Source organism: Carcharodon carcharias, chromosome 1 (genome assembly GCF_017639515.1).
Source record: "Carcharodon carcharias isolate sCarCar2 chromosome 1, sCarCar2.pri, whole genome shotgun sequence".
NCBI lineage: Eukaryota > Metazoa > Chordata > Chondrichthyes > Lamniformes > Lamnidae > Carcharodon > Carcharodon carcharias.
Window position 1 is genome coordinate 124,569,575 of NC_054467.1, and position 18,413 is coordinate 124,587,987.

General features: G+C 41.6%; 1 protein-coding gene across 3 annotated transcripts in view; it reads right to left on the reverse strand.

Moving 5' to 3' along the window:
* Nucleotides 1-18,413, reverse strand: part of LOC121285033 (protein sel-1 homolog 3-like) — a 104,249-nt gene that overhangs the window by 65,601 nt on the left and 20,235 nt on the right. For all 3 annotated transcript variants that reach the window (XM_041201152.1, XM_041201169.1, XM_041201161.1), the window contains exons 3-6: nt 14,770-14,896; nt 14,113-14,234; nt 3,794-3,909; nt 3,507-3,565 (exon numbers count right to left, since the gene is read on the reverse strand). In XM_041201152.1, coding sequence (XP_041057086.1) covers nt 3,507-3,565; nt 3,794-3,909; nt 14,113-14,234; nt 14,770-14,896 — 424 coding nt within the window. The remainder of the gene's footprint in view (nt 1-3,506; nt 3,566-3,793; nt 3,910-14,112; nt 14,235-14,769; nt 14,897-18,413) is intronic.

An 18,413-nucleotide genomic window follows, 5' to 3' on the forward strand; every position in this document is an offset into this window, starting at 1 on the left:
CTTTTATTTGTTTGTTTAAATACATGGAGAGGGGCTACTAAACAGCGTCACAGAAGCCTGATGAACTTTTAACAAAAGAATAAAACATTTATTTCACAAGAAAAGATGAACTATATTACAATACTCCTTCACCCACAACTATACCTTTACAGATATATGCAGATTTGTTAGGATAACACAAGTTACAAAAACTGTTATGGCACAGCGGATGGTAAATGCTGAGCTGTTCAAATCCCAGAGGGAAATTTGAAGCAGCTGCCACAACTGTTTTTGCTATTTGTTTTTATATTTTGAGATGCATGCCTTGAATTCAATAGTATAAGTCCACCAAGTCTTAGGGGCTTTTTCCAAAACTAAATTAAACATTTACTCATAAAAGAAATGATCTTAAGCACATACATAGGTCTACAAATTACTACGAAAACTCCTAGCTCCCTTAATTCATCTGAATCTGAGTTACACCTCCATTAAGGCAACAGTAAAAACAGATTAATTTTAACAGACCCAGGCAAAGCACACAATACTCTGGACAATGATATTCACAGTGAGTTTTCTTAGCTTCGGTTCCTGCAGACAGCAAATTGATACTTTGAGGCTGGAGGCTTTTCACACTTGTTAGTTCTTAGAATGTCTTCTGCTTACACATAACCTCAGCTCCTTTATATATGTTTCTCCCTTTTAAATGTAAATCCCATTGTTCTAATATGTCTCTCCAAATTTACTTTTTCCATAAAATAAATCTTTCATAGCACTCATATCAGTAATCTTTTGGAAAAATAAACACACTGCTAGGCTTAGCCTCTTAAGGCTAGGTGTAACACCTTACCGTCTCTTGGAAATTCACTACTCTGGCTTATCTACAAATGCAGATGTTCTTCACACCTCACATTCTAAAACTTCAACCATGTTTACATATTTAGCATTTCAGACCTAGCTTCTCTTTTGATAACTCAAAAGTTCCAGACTAGCTATCTGCAATTCAATTAAAACTCCCACAAATACAACCGCACAGAGAAACTAATCCAAACCCCACTATTAACCCACCTTTACAATAAATCACAATAATATTCTGAAAATTATATTTTTATAACAAAACTATCTTATACTGTAATGTTCACAGTAAGTACACAGTCCATGTAAACCAATAGACACCCAGTGGTCAGACACATCACACTCTGAAAGAGAGATGCCACCTCAACCAGATGCTATGGATCTCTCCTCAACTCCTCCAGGTACTTTTCAAACCATGAGTAAACCGGTCTCACCGAACTCTGTCTTTCACACAAAGGTTTACAATCTCCACCCTCCAAGACATTGCTCTGGAGTCTTCTCCCAAACTGACGCCTTCTCTCAGATGCCTTCCGCAAAGATTTTGAACTCTCCTTTTGATGTTCCTCTTTTCTGGGTCACCAAGTGCATTCAAGCTGTCTTCCACACACTTTCTTTCACTGACTCAGCCATCAACAGTACACCACTGCTTCACATGCCCATACTAAGAGTTACAGACTTTCAACGTCTCCTTTGACCTTCTGGCCTCTTGCAAACTGTTCTCACTTTCAATCTGCTTTCTGCAGCTTTTGTCTCTTTAAATCTGAAGCTTGGAGCCTCTCTCTCTGCCCTTCACTCTTAACTTCACTTAACATCACATTTTCCAGGTTCCTGTCCTTCCTTTTGACTAGAAGGTCTTCTTGGGATGTTCTCCTGTTCCATCCTCCTGGATTTGGGGGTCTTTTCTTTAGCTTGGGACTGGCTGTCTGTCCTCTTTACTCCAGTCTCTATGATGACCACTCCAATAAGTGTGGGGGACATATTGTGATCCAGAAGCGTTAGAGTCCAAACATCCAAAAGAAAGGGCTGGTCTTGGCTGGTTCCTAGTGATATGGATCACCTGTCAGATTCTAAGGTTGGTGGCCAGTGGAGATGACTAGTGTGATAGGACATAAGGACCCCATAACCTCTTTTGAAATTATTGATGGTTGAAACATTAACCATCTCAAGAATCCAGACAAAGGAATAAACATCCTTTGTCCAAACCAAAATGGAGAAGCGGAAGTTATATCATATGACCCACTGGGAGAACCAGTGATCCTGCCTTGTGGAGTTGCAAAACAGACTGCCATCTTCCATCCAGCAAGCAGCAGCTCTGAACAAGGGCTCAGTCCAGGTAAATACCTGTCCCCAACTAGACTGGCCTGAATTTTTTGGATAGCAGAGTTTTGCTTCCTGCCATCTGAAGAGTCGACAGGGAACACATCCCCACTGACTCTGAGTACCCTGCAGCCATTTCATGTTCGAATGAGCGTTAAGTGGTTGCAGGCGAGATTTCCACTCCTCACTTGAGAAGAAGTCCTGCCCAAGAGAGCTGCCAGCCAATCTCCTGTCCCTGCAGTGACAGTGCTGAAAAGCTCAGACTAGAAATGCAGGAGAAAGTCGGAGCCAAAGTCCTGGGGGGGGGGCACAAAGGGGGCAATGGGAGTCATGGGGGAGAAGCCCAGTGGGGAGGGAGGTCTGGAAGTCATTGGACTTTATGGACCTTAATAGGACCCGCCTCAGTCAGAAGGGAGCATCCCCCGCCCCCCCCACCGCCCCCCCACCCCATCCCCAACCCCTCCTCTTCTTCCCATACCCAGGATCTAACTATGTTCTTTTTCGGGCTTCCTCCATTGTCGTCCAATCCACCTGCCAGCCTAAATATTCAGGCTGGGTGCGAAATGGCCCTTAAGTGGCCAATTATTGGCCACTTAAGGGCCTCAATTTGAGTAAGAGCTGACTTTCTGTCTGAGGGCTTTGCCCACCCGAGTGTAAAATCACTGTGTGGTCAGGGTGGGCAGGAACCGGACGGAATCCCATCCCTTTAATTTCACATCTAAAAACCCGCCAGTGGTGGAGCGTAAAATTCTGGCCACTGTTTCTGCCACAACTTCTGTACCAGCACCTACAAGGCTAATGCATCTCTATGTGCCCAACTCATCGTGGATGTCATCTCTACTGGAAAAGTGAATTATCCAGCATCAATCTTCAACCTGCCAACTTTGAAAGAATATACCATTGGATTTTTGATTCTGGACTCAGGGGAAACAATACTTCTTATTTTCTCTGTGGTCTTTGCCCTGTACCTCTTTCTTTTCTTTGTCCCTCTTTTACTGTATGAATGCAAAATTGGGGGGATGTTGCGAACCCTATTCCTGTGTTTTGAGTGTGAGTAAAATGAACTACCCCCCTGATTTTACCCTATGTTGAGTTTGCTGTGGAATTGTTAATAGATATGGGATCACACCAAAACTGAGGGGTTGGGGAATACACCATCACTTATAAAGGTGGAAATCAAAAATCATAATGCCTTTCTGTTTACAAAAGAGTGGTGAGTGAAGAACTCAGGGCTATTTAAACTAAACCTCTCCTGTCCATAACAATAGAAATTTTCACTATAATTAATTATTTTAGAAAGTGAAGACAATTGGCAAATCAAGTCTTAAAATATATAGTTAGAAAATATTTTAACTTACAAATAAAATGCATCTTCTCTGGTTTGCAGTTTTTCTCCATAGCTGACTGACAAAGTCATCTATTAAAAAGGTGAATAATCAAAATAGTGTTATGGAAAATCACTATTCACAAACATTTTCACACAGAATCAATTGTTAAGTAGGTAATGGAGTTGAATGGATTAGTCAGTTGCTTTGTTAAGTATTCTTATAGAAGGGATGGAAACAAGATAAATATTCACTCAAAAGACAGAAGTGATCTTACATGGGTGAATGCATCATATCTTAGAAAAAGACATTTTAAATACCTTCCTGTCATGCAAGGTTAAATCCAATCGACACCATCGCCTCAATGACAGTTTGAAATTCGACTTTCCTGCAATGTATTTTCCTGAGGACAGCATCATCTGAAAGTGAATGCTACCTAAAGAAAAATCACAACATCGCAGAGTTACAAACATAATGGAGCTTAATCATCAAGTGGGTGAACAAATGTCTCAGAGATTTTTTTTAATGGTGCCTTATCAATTTAAGGGTCCACGCAGAAGAAAAAAAACCTAGAGTCAAAGGTCTTTTTTATTTTCTATATACACCCTGTTTACCTCTTCATCTTATGGGGTTTCTCTGCTCTAAGCTCATAACAGTGCCATTTCTGCTCCCTCACAATCTCTCTCTCTCACAATCCATATTCCCTCCGGAATGTTCAATGCACTCTTGCTATGTCTGAAATTATTCAAATAGTTTGTGAGCCCTTGCTGTGCGCAAAATAGCCTCTGTGTTTGGCCACCCAGCAACAGTATTGACACGTCAAAAGTAATTCAGTGGCTCGAAAGTGCTATGGGGGGAGGGGAGGCACCCTGATATTAAAAGTGCCAAATAACTGTGAGATCTTTCTTTCGTTCCCATCTGATTCAGAAAGTTTTGGGTTTAAATCTCACTCCATGATCTAAGTATATATTCAAAATTCAAACACAGTACTAAGGGACTGCCATCTTATCTGAAGGACTGCACCACTGGTGAAACATTAAACTGCAGCTACGGCTGCCTGGTCAGGTTTAATGTGCAAATTTTCATTCAATTCCAGAGGCAGGACAGGATGCAGGTGGACCAGCAATTTCCCATTACTGGTTAACGTGCCAGATTGCTGGCATGTTCCTGCCTCTAGGCCATTTTGGATCAGGCAGGACCTGGAATCAGCTGACAGCTACCTGCCCAGTGTCTGCGGGTTGCCAATCAAGTCAAATAAAGAATCTATTAAGGCCACTCTGCACACGCTGACTGCAATTTTCCAGTTGGCATAAAGGCCTCCTGCTGTAGCCAAAACACAGCTGAGGGATGGAGGCTACCTCCCAGCGGCAGACCGGGTTGTGGGCCCACCACTCCATCCTGGAAGGGGCCCCCAGCCCTGCATCCACCACAACCATAGAGCCACAGCTGCAGCTGCTGGTCATCCAGCGGAGGGATTGCCATCGATGATGACTTGCCTGGCAGTTCTGGCTTCTTTGTTTTTAAAAATTTAAAGATCTTCAGGGGGTGCCTCCATCTAGAGGTGCCATTTCTCTACCTCTCTTGACCACATCTGCAACTCCTACCTGTGATGTTAGGGCTGCTGATCTTTCAGTGTTGGATGACCTCCTAATGGCCCTTCAGCCTTTGGAGCCTAATTGTATGGGGCTTCTGTAGGCAGCAACGTAATCACTTCCAGGGTCCAGCCACTGGCATCTACAGCTTCTGGAATTCGTCCCAATCGAGGCCCATAAATGAAAATCCAGCCCCCACCACCACATTCTCGCCCCCTCCCCCCGCCCCCATGAGTACTCAAAAAGGATAGAGGGCAACATCACTTCCTTAACCAACATCACCAAAAATAGATTAACTGATCATTTATCTTATTACTCTATATGGAATTCTGCTGTTCTGCTCTATGTGAATTAAATGCACATTTTCCTACATAATAGTAGGCTACATTTACGAAAAATAATTTGTGTGAAACAGTTGAAGGTATTTCTCAAGAAAATAAGGCGCCAATGCAAATCTTTCCTTACCCTAACTCCCTGATCCTGAATTTTAAAAAACCCCTCTAGATTCCTCATGAACTTGCGTTCTGTTGGATCCTTGGTCGCTAGTTTAGTTGGACGATTCGGTCCGGGTTGCACACGTATTTCGAGATGACCAAGTTGGCACCATAGACAAAGCAGATCAGTAGAACATATTCTATTTATTTACCAAAGGAACTCAGCAGCTACACTATTGTTCATACAACTAAAACACTGTCTCTACATTACTCTAGACTACTCACTATGGACTACAGACTATTAAGGTAGCCCGTGCTACTGTGTCACGAAATAATGAGAACATGTGATCTTCTATTATAACATTCTTCTTAAAGGTATTTTACACATCAGATTACCATATTCCTCCCCCTTTACTCAGAAATACATTTTATAGTTACAATTACAATTTTTCTCAAAATATCAAATTATTTACAGAGATAAGTTATTTACAAATTCAATCTTTCTCGGGTTGTTCTTAAGCATGTAGAATGCCTCAGTTCTACAGCTTCAGACGTTTTATCAAGAACTTGCTTTTCTGGTGTTGTCTGAACATCAGGTTCTTCGGTGGGCTCCTGTAGATCTGTTTCCTCAACTCTTGCAGGTACAGCCGCTCCTTCAGACACACCTGTACTCAACTGAGTTCTTTCAACAAGAGATGTTGACGCATTCGTGAACACTAGAGGAGTCATTTCTTGATACTTTGTTTCTCTCCTCCTTATATGATCTATATGTCTCCATATGATTCGGTCTTCTACTTTCACGTGGTAAGAAAGACTTCCAGTGACTTCACTTATTTCACCTGATAACCACTTAGGTCCTTCACCAAAATTTTTCACATATATCGTCTCTCCTACAGTAAAATTTCTGTCACGACTACGCCAATCATGTACAATTTTATGATTTCCCTGACTCCTTTCCACCTTTCCCCCCCTAAATTTGATGTTACTAAGCTCAATCTCGTTCTGAGACTGCGATTCATCGACAGTTCCACAGGTGTGACATCTGTTGTCATGTTAGAGGTGGTTCTATAATGGAAAATATGGTCACTATGGAATCTCTAGTTACCTTCTTCAAACCGTTCTGAATGTTTGAACTGCTCACTCAGCCAGTCCATTCAAAGAAGGGTGGCATTACGTTTTTACATGAGTAATACTGTTGAGGCTGATAAATCAAAGGCTTGTAAATGCTGTGCCGTTGTTTGACACGACCACTTCTGGTAGTCTGTTGATGGCGAAACTTTGTCATAGCTTGTCAATTGTTGCAGAAGATGTTGATGATTTTACCTCATATGTCCATCCATTTTGAGTGAGTCCACAATAAGGAGAAACATTGCTCCTATAAAAGGTCCCACATAGTCAATATGTAATTGTACTCATGGCCTTCCTGGCACTCCCACGGGTGTAACGGAGCTGCTGGAGGTAATTTATGTACTTGCTGAAACTACATACAACTTTCCACTATGCTCTCTATTTCTCCATCCATTCCAGGCCACCATAGATAGCTGTGTGCTACGGTCTTCATTCAGGAAATATCTGGATATATATTATGTAATTCAGTTAACAAAAGCCTTCATCCTTTTGGAGGAATAATCACTCTAGCTCCCCACAATAAGATACCATCCTGGCTGGTTATCTCATACCTTCTGTGAAAATACGGTTTCATTCCATCAGATTCCTGTTCTTGTGACCAATCATGAAGAACTTGTTCTCGTACTTTGGATAAGACTGGGTCTTGACTTGTCCAATCTCTAATCTGTCTAGTACATACCAGTGATGAATCCCAGAAGTTCAATAATAAAACAAGTTCTTGAGGAACTAGAACATCCTCATAGTTTTCTTTCAAAGGCAAGCAACTAAGTGCATCAACATTTGCAATCTGATTTCCAGGCCTGTGGATGAAAGTTTACTCATATGCTCCCAGAATCAACACCCATATTGTATTCTTGCTGAGGCTAGGGTGGTATAGCCTTGTCCTCGCTGAACAATCCTAGCAATGGCTTGTGGTCCAAAATGATAATAAAATGACGACTATGTAGACTCTGGTGAAATTTCTTGATACCAAAGATGATTGACAAGCCTTCTTTTTCTATCAGTGAGTGTCCCTTTTCTGCTGTGATAAGCATTCTTGATACATATCCTGTAGGTTGTTCTGAGCCATCGTCCATTCGATGGGAGAGCACTGCTCCCACTCTGTAAGGAAATGTGTCACATGTCAGAACTAACTCTTTTCTTTGGTCAAAATGTACTAATAGGCTAGATGAATGTAATAGCTGTTTCACTTTTGTGAAAGCTTCTTTCTGTGGTATTTGCCAAGACCAATGTTGGTTTTTCTTGAGCAGGTAATACAAGGGCACCAGTTCTGTCAACAAATTAGGCAAAAACCATCCTTAGTAATTGATCATCCCCAAGAATGATTTTAGTTTGGAGATGTTGTTTGGTGCTGATGCCTCTCTAATGACTCTCACTTTTTCTTCAACTGGTTGGAGGCCCTATGCATCTACCTAAATAGCCAAGTGATTATGGTACTGGGCTTGTAACCCAAAGATCAAGAGTTCAAATCTCACCATGGCAAATTATGAAACAATGTAATTTCATCTGAATAGGAACAGATGGAAACGTGTTTGTACTCGAAAGAGTTACAATCTCATTATTGGGGCTTGGCCTAAATAGCCAAGTGGTTATGGTACTGGGTTTGTAACCCCAAGATCAAGAGTTCAAATCTCACAATGGCAAACTATGAAACAATGTAACTTCACCTGAAACAGATGGAAACGTGTTTGTACTCAAAAGAGTTACTTTTGGGCTTGGCCTAAATAGCCAAGTGGTTATGGTACTGGGTTTGTAACCCCAAGATCAAGAGTTCAAATCTCACAATGGCAAACTATGAAACAATGTAACTTCATCTGAATAGGAACAGATGGAAACGGGTTTGTACTCGAAAGAGTTACCTATGACCTAAATAGGCTACCTCTTTCGCTTGGAATGTGCTTGTACTTTTCTTTTTATAAATGCATTCCCACCTGTGAAAAATGCTTCAATACTTCTTCCAAATTTGCCAAATGCTCCTTTTCAGTGAGCCCTCTCACTAGAACATCATCTAAATAAACTACACCATGAGGCAATCACTGCAGTAAATTTTCCATTGTCCTCTGGAATATGGTGCATGCAGAGGATACACCAAAAGGCAAATAGGTGTATTGGTACAACCTTTTGTGTGTATTAATTGTGACACACTTCTCTAACTCCAATTGTTGAGTCCATGAATCCATGGCTCATATCAAGCTTCATGTAGGCAGTTCCACCTGTCGACTTAGCATACAAGTCTTCAATTTTTGGTATAGGGTGTCTGTCCAACTTAGCTGCTTTATTGGCATTCACTTTGTAATCTCCAAAATTTAAACACTTTGGTAAGGCTTAAGTATGGGGACTACTGGTGCTGCGCATTCCAAGAACTGCACAGGTTGTATCACGCCCTGTTTCTCTAATCCATCCAATTCAGCGTCTGCCTTTTCCCGCACTGTACAAGGTACAGGTCTTTCCGTCATAAATCAGGGAGTAGAGTCTGGATCAACATGAATTTTTGCTTGTAGCCCTTAGGTCTTCCCGAGTTCTTCTTGGAAAACTGAGGTGTGTTTTTGTAGTAGCTCAGGTAACGCAGTGGCTCTCAGTTGGAAGATCTCAGTCCAATCCAATTTACTTTCTTACGGCCAGTTTCATCCATGAAGACTTTTCCCCTCACCTGCTACCATCATAAAGGATAATTTCACTGATTGACTTCTGCACTGTACAGTAACTCTGCTTATGTCTTTGATTTTGATTTCTTCCCCCGTGTAAGTTTTCAATTTGGTATCCGTGTCTTCCAATTTTAATTTATATTCCCCATAATTCAGATATGTGAAGGAATGCTCACCTATCATTGTACAGGAAGCTCCTGTGTCCACCTCCATTCTGATAGGCCTATTATTCACCCTCACAGTTACATAGATTGGTTCTGTTCTTCCTACCTTTAAATTATACAATGAATAAATATTTGAATCTGTTACTTCTGGCTCTTCTATGTTATGAATCTCAAGGGGTTTTTTCTTTTGATTGAAAGCCTGCCTGATTCTACCCTTGCAATGCCTCATGAGATGGCCATTTCAATTATAATAAAAACTTTCGATTTTTTTAAACTTTGATTCATTATAAGGTTGTCTGCTTCCACCTCTGCTATTATTATTCCACGTTTTTGCTGCAGCCATTTCTTTTTATTTGTCTGTAAGCTGTGGCTGCTTCCTGCTTCTCATCAGAACTGTACATTTTCAAGCCCTTTTTGGTTGAGGCCCTGACAATATTCCAGCAATAGTACTGAAGACTTGTGCTCCAGAACTTGCCGCACCCTAGCCAAGCTGTTCCAGTACAGCTACAACACTGGCATCCAACCGGTTATTTGGAAATTTGCCCAAGCATGTTCTGCCCATAAAAAGCAGGACAAATCCAACCCGGCTAATTATCCCCCATCAGTCTACTCTCCATCATCAGTAAAGAACAGAAGGGGTCATCAACAGTGCTATCAAGCGGCATTTGTTTAGCAATAACCTGCTTACTGACACCCAGTTTAAGTTCCACCAGGGGCACTCAGCTCCTGACCTTGTTACAGCCTTGGTTCAAACATGGACAAAAGAGCTGAACTCCCGAGGTGAGAGGAGAGTGACTGCCCTTGACATCGAGGCCACATTTGACTGAGTATGCCATTAAGTAGCCCTAGCAAAACTGGAGTCAATGGGAATCAGGGGGAAAACGCTCCACTGGGTGGAGTCATATCTAGCACAAAGGAAAATGGTTGTAGTTGTTGGAGGTCAGTCATGTCAGCTCCAAGACATCACTGCAGGAGTTCCTCAGTGTAGTGTCCTAGGCCCAACCATCTTCAGCTGCTTCATCAATGACCTTCCTTCCATCATAAGGTCAAAGAGGGGATGTTCGCTGATGATTGCACAATGTTCAGCATCATTCACGACTCCTCAGATACTGAAGCAGTCTATGTCCAAATTCAGCAAGGCCTGGATAATATCCAGGCTTGGGCTGACAAGTCACAAGTAACATTCGCGCCACACAAGTGTCAGGCAATGACTATCTTCAACAAGAGAGAATCCAACCATCACCCCTTAACGTTCAATGGCATTACCATCACTGAATCCCCCACTATCAGCATCCTGGGGGTTACCACTGGCCAGAAATTGAACTGCACTAGCCATATAAATACTGTGGCTACAAGAGCAGGTCAGAGGCTAGGAATAGTGCAATGAGTAACTTACCTCCTGACTCCCCAAAGTCTGTCCACCGTCTACAAGGCACAAATCAGGAGTGTGATGGAATACTCCCCACTTTCCTGGATGAGTGCAGCTCCCATAACATGCAAGAAGCTTGACACCATCCAGGACAAAGCAGCCCGCTTGATTGGCACTACATCCACAAACTTTCACTCCCTCCACCACCAACGCACAGCAGCAGCTGTGTGTACTATCTACAAGATGTACTGCAGGAATTCACCAAGGATCCTTTGATAGTACCTTCCAAACCCACCAACACTATCACCAAGAAGAACAAGGACAACAGATAGATGGAATACCACCACCTGGAAGTTCCCCTCCAAGTCACTCACCATCCTGACATGAAAATATATCACCATTCCTTCACTGTCGCTCGGTCAAAATCCTGGAACTCCCTTCCTACAGCACTGTGGGTATACCTACGCCACATGGACTGCAGTGGTTCAAGAAGACAGCTCACCACCACCTTCTCAAGGACAAGTAGGGATGGGCAATAAATGGCCCAGCCAGCGAAGTCCACATCCCGTGAATGTTTAAAAAAAATGTAAAGCATGCACATACGATCTTACCCACTTCAACCATCATCTCAATTCAAGATCAAAAAAGGAGTTAATTTGAATCCATTTTGCTGCTTTGTATTACACATTGTACAGATATCTTCAAATACCACAGCCAGCTTAATTTGGCATAATCCATTCGGCCCCTCTCTCCCAACTCCTCTATCCTTGCCTCTGGCACACAATGAAAAGAGCCCATGGACTTCTCCAACATTAAAGCCACTTGGCTGCCTCCAAATCTTCCAACATTACTCTCTATCCATCCCAAAGTCTTCTTTCCAACACAGATTTGTTAAATGCAAATCATCTTTGGCAAACTTGATTGAGTTCTTCAATGAAAAGGGTGGATGAGGATAGTGTAGCTGATATTGTACATAAAGACTTTCAAAAGGCATGTGATAAACTACCATAAAATAGACTTGTTAGCAAAATTGAAGACCATGGGAATTAGGTGGCAGTGGCACTATTGGTACAAAATTGGCTAGAGGACAGAAAGCAGAGTAGCAGTTGTTTCTCAGGCTGGAGGGAAGTGCATAGTCCCAGTTTCAGTATTAGGACCACTGCTTTTTTTGATATATATTCCTCTGCATTTGGATATACAGGGCATAATTTAGAGGTTGCAGATGAAATGAAACTTGGGACTGTAGTTAGCAATGAGAAGAATCTTAACAGGCTTCAGGAGGACATAGATGGTGAAGAGGGCAGTCAAATGGCAGAGGGCATTTAACACAGAGAAGTGTGAAGTGATTCCTTTTGGCAGGAAGAACGAGGAGAGGCAATATAAACTAAATGATACCATTTTAATGGATGTGCAGAAATAGGGTATGGGTAGAAACATAAGTGTGGATGGAAATTAGGAATAACAAGAGTCAGAAAACACTGGTGGGAGTAGTTTCTCAGCCCGTTAACAATAGTTATTATTGATGCTTAAAATTGGTGGAGCTTGTAACAAAGGCAATATAATAATTGTGAGGGACTTCAAACTTTATGTAGACTGGGAATTCAAATTGGTAAGGGCAGTCTAGAAGATGAGTGTGTAGACTGCTTTGGTGACAGTTTCCTGGAGCAATACATTGTGGAGTTGACTAGGGAATAAAGCTATCTTAGATCTGGTATTGTGCAATGAGGTGGGGTTAATTAGTAATGTCATAGCAACAGATCCACTGGGAAATAGTGATCATAATATAAGTGAATTCCATGTTAAGCCTGAAAGAGAAAAAAAATTATCCAGTGAGGGAGAACTAGCTAAGGTTGATTGGATAAATGGACTAAAAGGTATGGCAGTAAATGGACAGTGGGAAACATTTAAAGAAACAACTCAAAATGTTCAACAAAAATACATCCCATTAAAAAGCAAAAATTCAGCATCCATGTTAACTCAGGAAGTTAAGGGCAGTACTGGATTCAAAGAAGAGGCTTACAATGTTGCAAAGAAGAGCAGCAAGTCAGAAGATTGGGAGTGTTTTAGAAACGAACAAAGGACCACCAAGAATTGATAAAAAGGGAAAAAATAGAATATGAGAGTAAACTTGCTAGAAATATAAAAACAGATTGCAAGAGCTCTTATAAGTATATTAAAAAAGAAAAATTAATTAAAGTAAACACTGGTCCCTTAGAAACAAAGTCAGAAGAAATTATCATGGGGAATGAGGAAATGGCAGAGATATTGAACAAATAGTTTATGTCTGTCTTCACAGTAAAAGACACAAGTTGCATATCAGAAATAGAAGATAACCTAGTGGCTAAAGAGAGGAAATTAAGATAATTAATAGCAGCAGACAAAAAGCATTGGAGAACTTTATGTAGACTGGGAATTCAAATTGGTAAGGGCAGTCTAGAAGATGAGTGTGTAGACTGCTTTGGTGACAGTTTCCTGGAGCAATACATTGTGGAGTTGACTAGGGAATAAAGCTATCTTAGATCTGGTATTGTGCAATGAGGTGGGGTTAATTAGTAATGTCATAGCAACAGATCCACTGGGAAATAGTGATCATAATATAAGTGAATTCCATGTTAAGCCTGAAAGAGAAAAAAAATTATCCAGTGAGGGAGAACTAGCTAAGGTTGATTGGATAAATGGACTAAAAGGTATGGCAGTAAATGGACAGTGGGAAACATTTAAAGAAACAACTCAAAATGTTCAACAAAAATACATCCCATTAAAAAGCAAAAATTCAGCATCCATGTTAACTCAGGAAGTTAAGGGCAGTACTGGATTCAAAGAAGAGGCTTACAATGTTGCAAAGAAGAGCAGCAAGTCAGAAGATTGGGAGTGTTTTTAGAAACGAACTTAAGGCACTAAAATCCAACAAACCCCTGGGGCCTGATGACCTACACCCTAGGGTTCTAAAAATGATTGTTGCAGAGATAGTGGATGCGTTAGCTATGATTTTCCAAAATTCCTTAGACTCAGGAATGGACAGCAACCACGGCGTGCGATTCCTTCTAATCTTCTCCAGTTAATGACACAGCTAACTATTCCTTCCTAGACCACCTCTGTTCTCCTTATCTGCAGCAACTTATGCTTCTTCTATTCTTATCCATCCCAAAAAAGATAGTCATTGCTTCCAACAACTTCTCCCACATTCACCCAGTCACCTACTCACCAAAGAGAAACTGAAAGCAGCAATTCAGTTCCAACACAGCACTATGAATGTTTTGGTTAAGTATATCTGGCAATTTCAGAATCTTATAGAAGCATGACTTACCATCCTGAGTTAGAAACAGCAATGGGGTGGCATAGACCTGTTTTTCATTAATGCGATGGAAAATCCCACAAAGGAGCCATTTACACCCATGGAGTACGTAAATCCAGATTGACACAGTAAACCTATCAGACAATTTTGAAGAAATAATCTGATTATATTACAGGATGAGAAAATTCTACAAATAATTTTGAGTAATACATGGCCTTATCCATGAAAAAAGATATCAGAAGCAACAACTTAACATGTACATATAGTGCATGCTTGCTTTAGTTTAGAACAATTTAAATAGCAACTTATATGTAATAAAACATTCGAAGATGCATCACAGGAGCATTATAAAGCAAAATTAGGCATTGAGTCACATAAGGTAATATTACAGTAGATGGTGAAAAAACTTGTTCAAAGAGGCAGGTTTTAAGGAGCATCTTAATATGTGTAATTGCTAAGCCTTGTTATATGTTTCCATTCAAAATATCTATTGTTGTGTACACTTTCTGTTTTGTTTAAATTTAAATTAGCAGAGCAAATTCACAATGATCACTGAACTATATTAAACTACAAAAAGACAATATGTTGTTTTCTGATGCAGGTAAACAGGATATTAGAACTCTAAAAGGAATGTCAACAAGGATGTAATTTGCAATATTCTGGGCATACCTTGGATTGTTGACAAGTTGTTTGCTTGTCACTTCCACCTCCAGGTTATTAAATTTTTTTAGTTTCCTCATTATTCCAAAATTCAAACCAGGTGATGCAAATGGAAAACCAAGTAGCTCCACAACATCTAGAAGAAAAACAAGTTAATAATCATACATAAACATATTCAAGATGTAATAATCTGTTGATATGGAAGAGCTCCATTAAAAATAAATCCATTTGCCAGAGAAAAATCTGACCTGAACAAAAAACCAAACCAAGCTAAAAGAACTGGGGCAAAATTTTTCAGTCGGCATGTGGGGGCGGGCCCGACACACTGACACGTAAAATGATGCGCTATGACGTCGGGCATGCGTCCTATTAAGGCCATTAAGAAATAAATTGAAGAACTTGTGAACACTGCCTGTCCAACCTTAAGGTTGGCGGGCAGGCGAAAAGCCCAAGCGGCCTCCGCATTTTTCAGGAAACCACGAGCAGGATGAGGTTTCCTGAAGCTTTTAATAAATAAATAAATTTTCATAAATATAAAAACATGTCCTAACTCATGACATAGTCACATTAGGGGGCATGTTTAAATAAATTATTTTCATATCCATTCAATCTCCCCGAGGCAGCTCTGTGCCTCAGAGAGATTGCTGTACTCTTTCATGCACATGCATGAAAGAGCTCTGGCCCCAACTCTTCCTCCTCCCCCAGCTTGCACAGGTAGTGTGAGCGCTACTAGTCGTGTATTACGCTGGGAAGACCTTAATTGGCCTGTGCACTTAAAATGGCGGCATGGACTCGATCGCAGGTGGCAATCAGCTCCGCACCCACCCCTGCGCGCTCCTGCCCAGCCCGCCTGCCATATGAAAAATCCTGTCCCTAATGATAGGATCATGGAAAGTTTACGGCACAGAAAGAGGTCCCTTGGCCCATCATGTCTGTGCCAGCCGAAAAACAAGCCACCCAGCCTAATTCCACTTTTTGGTGTTTGGTCCATAGCCCTGCAGGTTTTAGCACTTGAGGTGCATATCCAGACACCTTTAAAAAGATTTGAGGGGTTCTGCCTCTAGTTTCTTTCAGGCAGTGAGTTCCAGACCCTCACAACCCTCTGGGTGAAAAAATGTGAGATGGTTAGTAGCACTTAACAATGATTCAAAATTAACTAATAGCAATAAGAGCTCATCTTGCAATTCAGGTCCCATTCATAAAGTGATCAGAACAAATTACATAGCAAGCATGCTATTCGCCTCAGCTTTTCCATGTTGTGGAACATGGCATTTGGAAATAACATGGGGGGCAATTTAAAAATAAAATTGTTATGCTTTGATTTGTGGTAATTTTTAAATCAAGAGGAATAAGTTTTGTACAATTTGTGTTTGTAACTTACCCAAACAGCTGTAGATCAACAATCCAGCTCAACTGTGATTTCAAAGAATCTTAGGCTAGAATTCAATGCCCCCCAGCATTGCATCTGGAGGTAAAAAGGGGTATTTAATGGAGCAGCAGGCTGCCAGGTGTTGGATGTTGTAGGGTGTTGGATACCATCCACAAGTCTTAATGAAGTCTCCATCATCTTAAGTAGGTTAACTGTATCTCGATCGCACCACTGACAGAAGAGTGATAGGCTCTATCCTTGCAGGTAAATTCTGTTGATTTGGAGGCTGTTCTAGCATCTAGGTATCTTTCTCGATGTCTCTCCACTGTACTGTGGGAACGGGCAGTCCAGGCATGAGGAGCAGACTCCTCCTGTTTCCCCTGACTGCACCCTCTCAGGTGCCAACCAGGTAGGACCAAGGTTGATCATCGTCCTTCCTGATGATAGTGCCCTCTCTTTCTCAAGGTCTTTAATCCAGATCTTGTCATCCTTTCATAGTTGTGGCAAATGTCTGCTGCGGTACCTTTTGTTGTAGGTGGAAGCCTGCTTCTACCTGTAGGACTGCTCTCTTGCTTGGATGTCCTGGTAATCCTTGGTTACCAACTGTTATTAGTTTCTTCAACAGGACTGGAAGTTGTGTGTGGAGTTTTCTGCCCATCAGCAGTTCAAGTGGGACCAGGACGCATTGTAGCAAGGTGAACCTGTAGGTTAACGGTGCTGTGGGAAAGTCCTCATTCTTTTTAAGGAGGGTATTTACAGTGCAGGCCCTTCTTTCGGCCTCCCCATTTGACTGTGGGTACATCAGGGAGCTGGAATGGTGGTCGAAGCCTGATGTGATGGCGAAGTGCACAAAGTACTCATTTGAAAATTGTGAGCCATTGCTGGACACGATTGCATCTGGGATACAGTGGCTCACAAGCATCTCTTTTAGTGCCTTAATTACTGTCTCTTTGGTAGTTTTTTATGGTTGCTTCACCCCCAACCCATCTGGAAAAATAATCCACCACTATAAAGGAACAATTTGCTTTTGAAGAGAAATAGGTCGATGCCCAGCCTCTCCCATGGCCTGGTAGGGAACTTTGTGGGAATGAGAGATTCTCTTTGGTCCTGCCTGTGCAGCACACACAACTGACAGTTTGCTATGGTGTCTTCAATTACCCTGGAAATGCCTGGTCACCAGACAGTGGATTGCTGGAGGTCTGGAATTGAGGATGGGATTTGGACCTCACTAATGGCTTTAGTTTTCTGTCAGTCTGCTGTGGCCCAGGAATCAAACTGCTGCTTTGGAAGACTCACATTGCTCAATCAGCATCAGCCCTGCTTCCTGCAGGCACTCTAAGACTGCTGTGAATCTCTTGTCATTTTCCTCCACCATTGTACATAAACCAATATGTTGTCCATATGGCAAATGATCCCCCTGTAGGCCCTGCAAAATGGCCGACAGACTACACTGAAATATTTCTGATGCCAAAATGATTCCAAAAGGCAAGCAGTTAAAGCAGAATCTGCCGAAGCGGGTAATGAATGTGGTCAGCAGCTGGATTCTTTGATAAGGGGGAAGTTGCCAAAAGCTTTGAAACTATCATGCTCTTTGAGAATTTAGTCAGGCTTTTGCCCACTGAGGATATGAGATGTACTTTTCTGGCTATGGTTTTATTGAGCTGTGTCAGATAGGTGTAAGTACAAATGGATCCGTTCGGTTTTGGAACTGGAACCATCCCGCAACACAATGCAGTTGGCTGTGTGATGGGGGAGATGACTCCCACGTTTGTCATCTCGTCTAGCTGCTGCTACATTGGCTACATGAGTTGGTGGGGGAATCTTTTGTGGAGCAAATAGGCACACGGGTTTAGTATCCTCTCTCAGTATGCACTTATACTTGTTTTTCAGTCGCCCCAGTATTGTAAAGAGCTTCAGGAGCTCGCTTTTATACTTGAAGCCAAGCCCTTGATAGTTAATCTTTTACAAAAAATATGACAAGGTCAAGTTTGCCATAGGCTTTGCGGGTTAGTAGTGAACAGTCCTAGTTGTGGATGACAAACAAGGTCTCTGGATTCTTTTATCCTTGACCCTCAGTGCCACCTGCACTGGGAGCTTTATGCCTCCCGCACCGCATACATGTGTCGTGGATGGCGTCAGCCACTGGGTCACCATCCATGGTTCTCTATCTGATGGGGGCCAGTATTATGGTACTATGTCCAATTCTGAGATGCCATTAACCGAAATGTTGAGATTCCAAAATGAAAATCCAGGATCATTGACTTCACCCAAGAAACATGGCTGT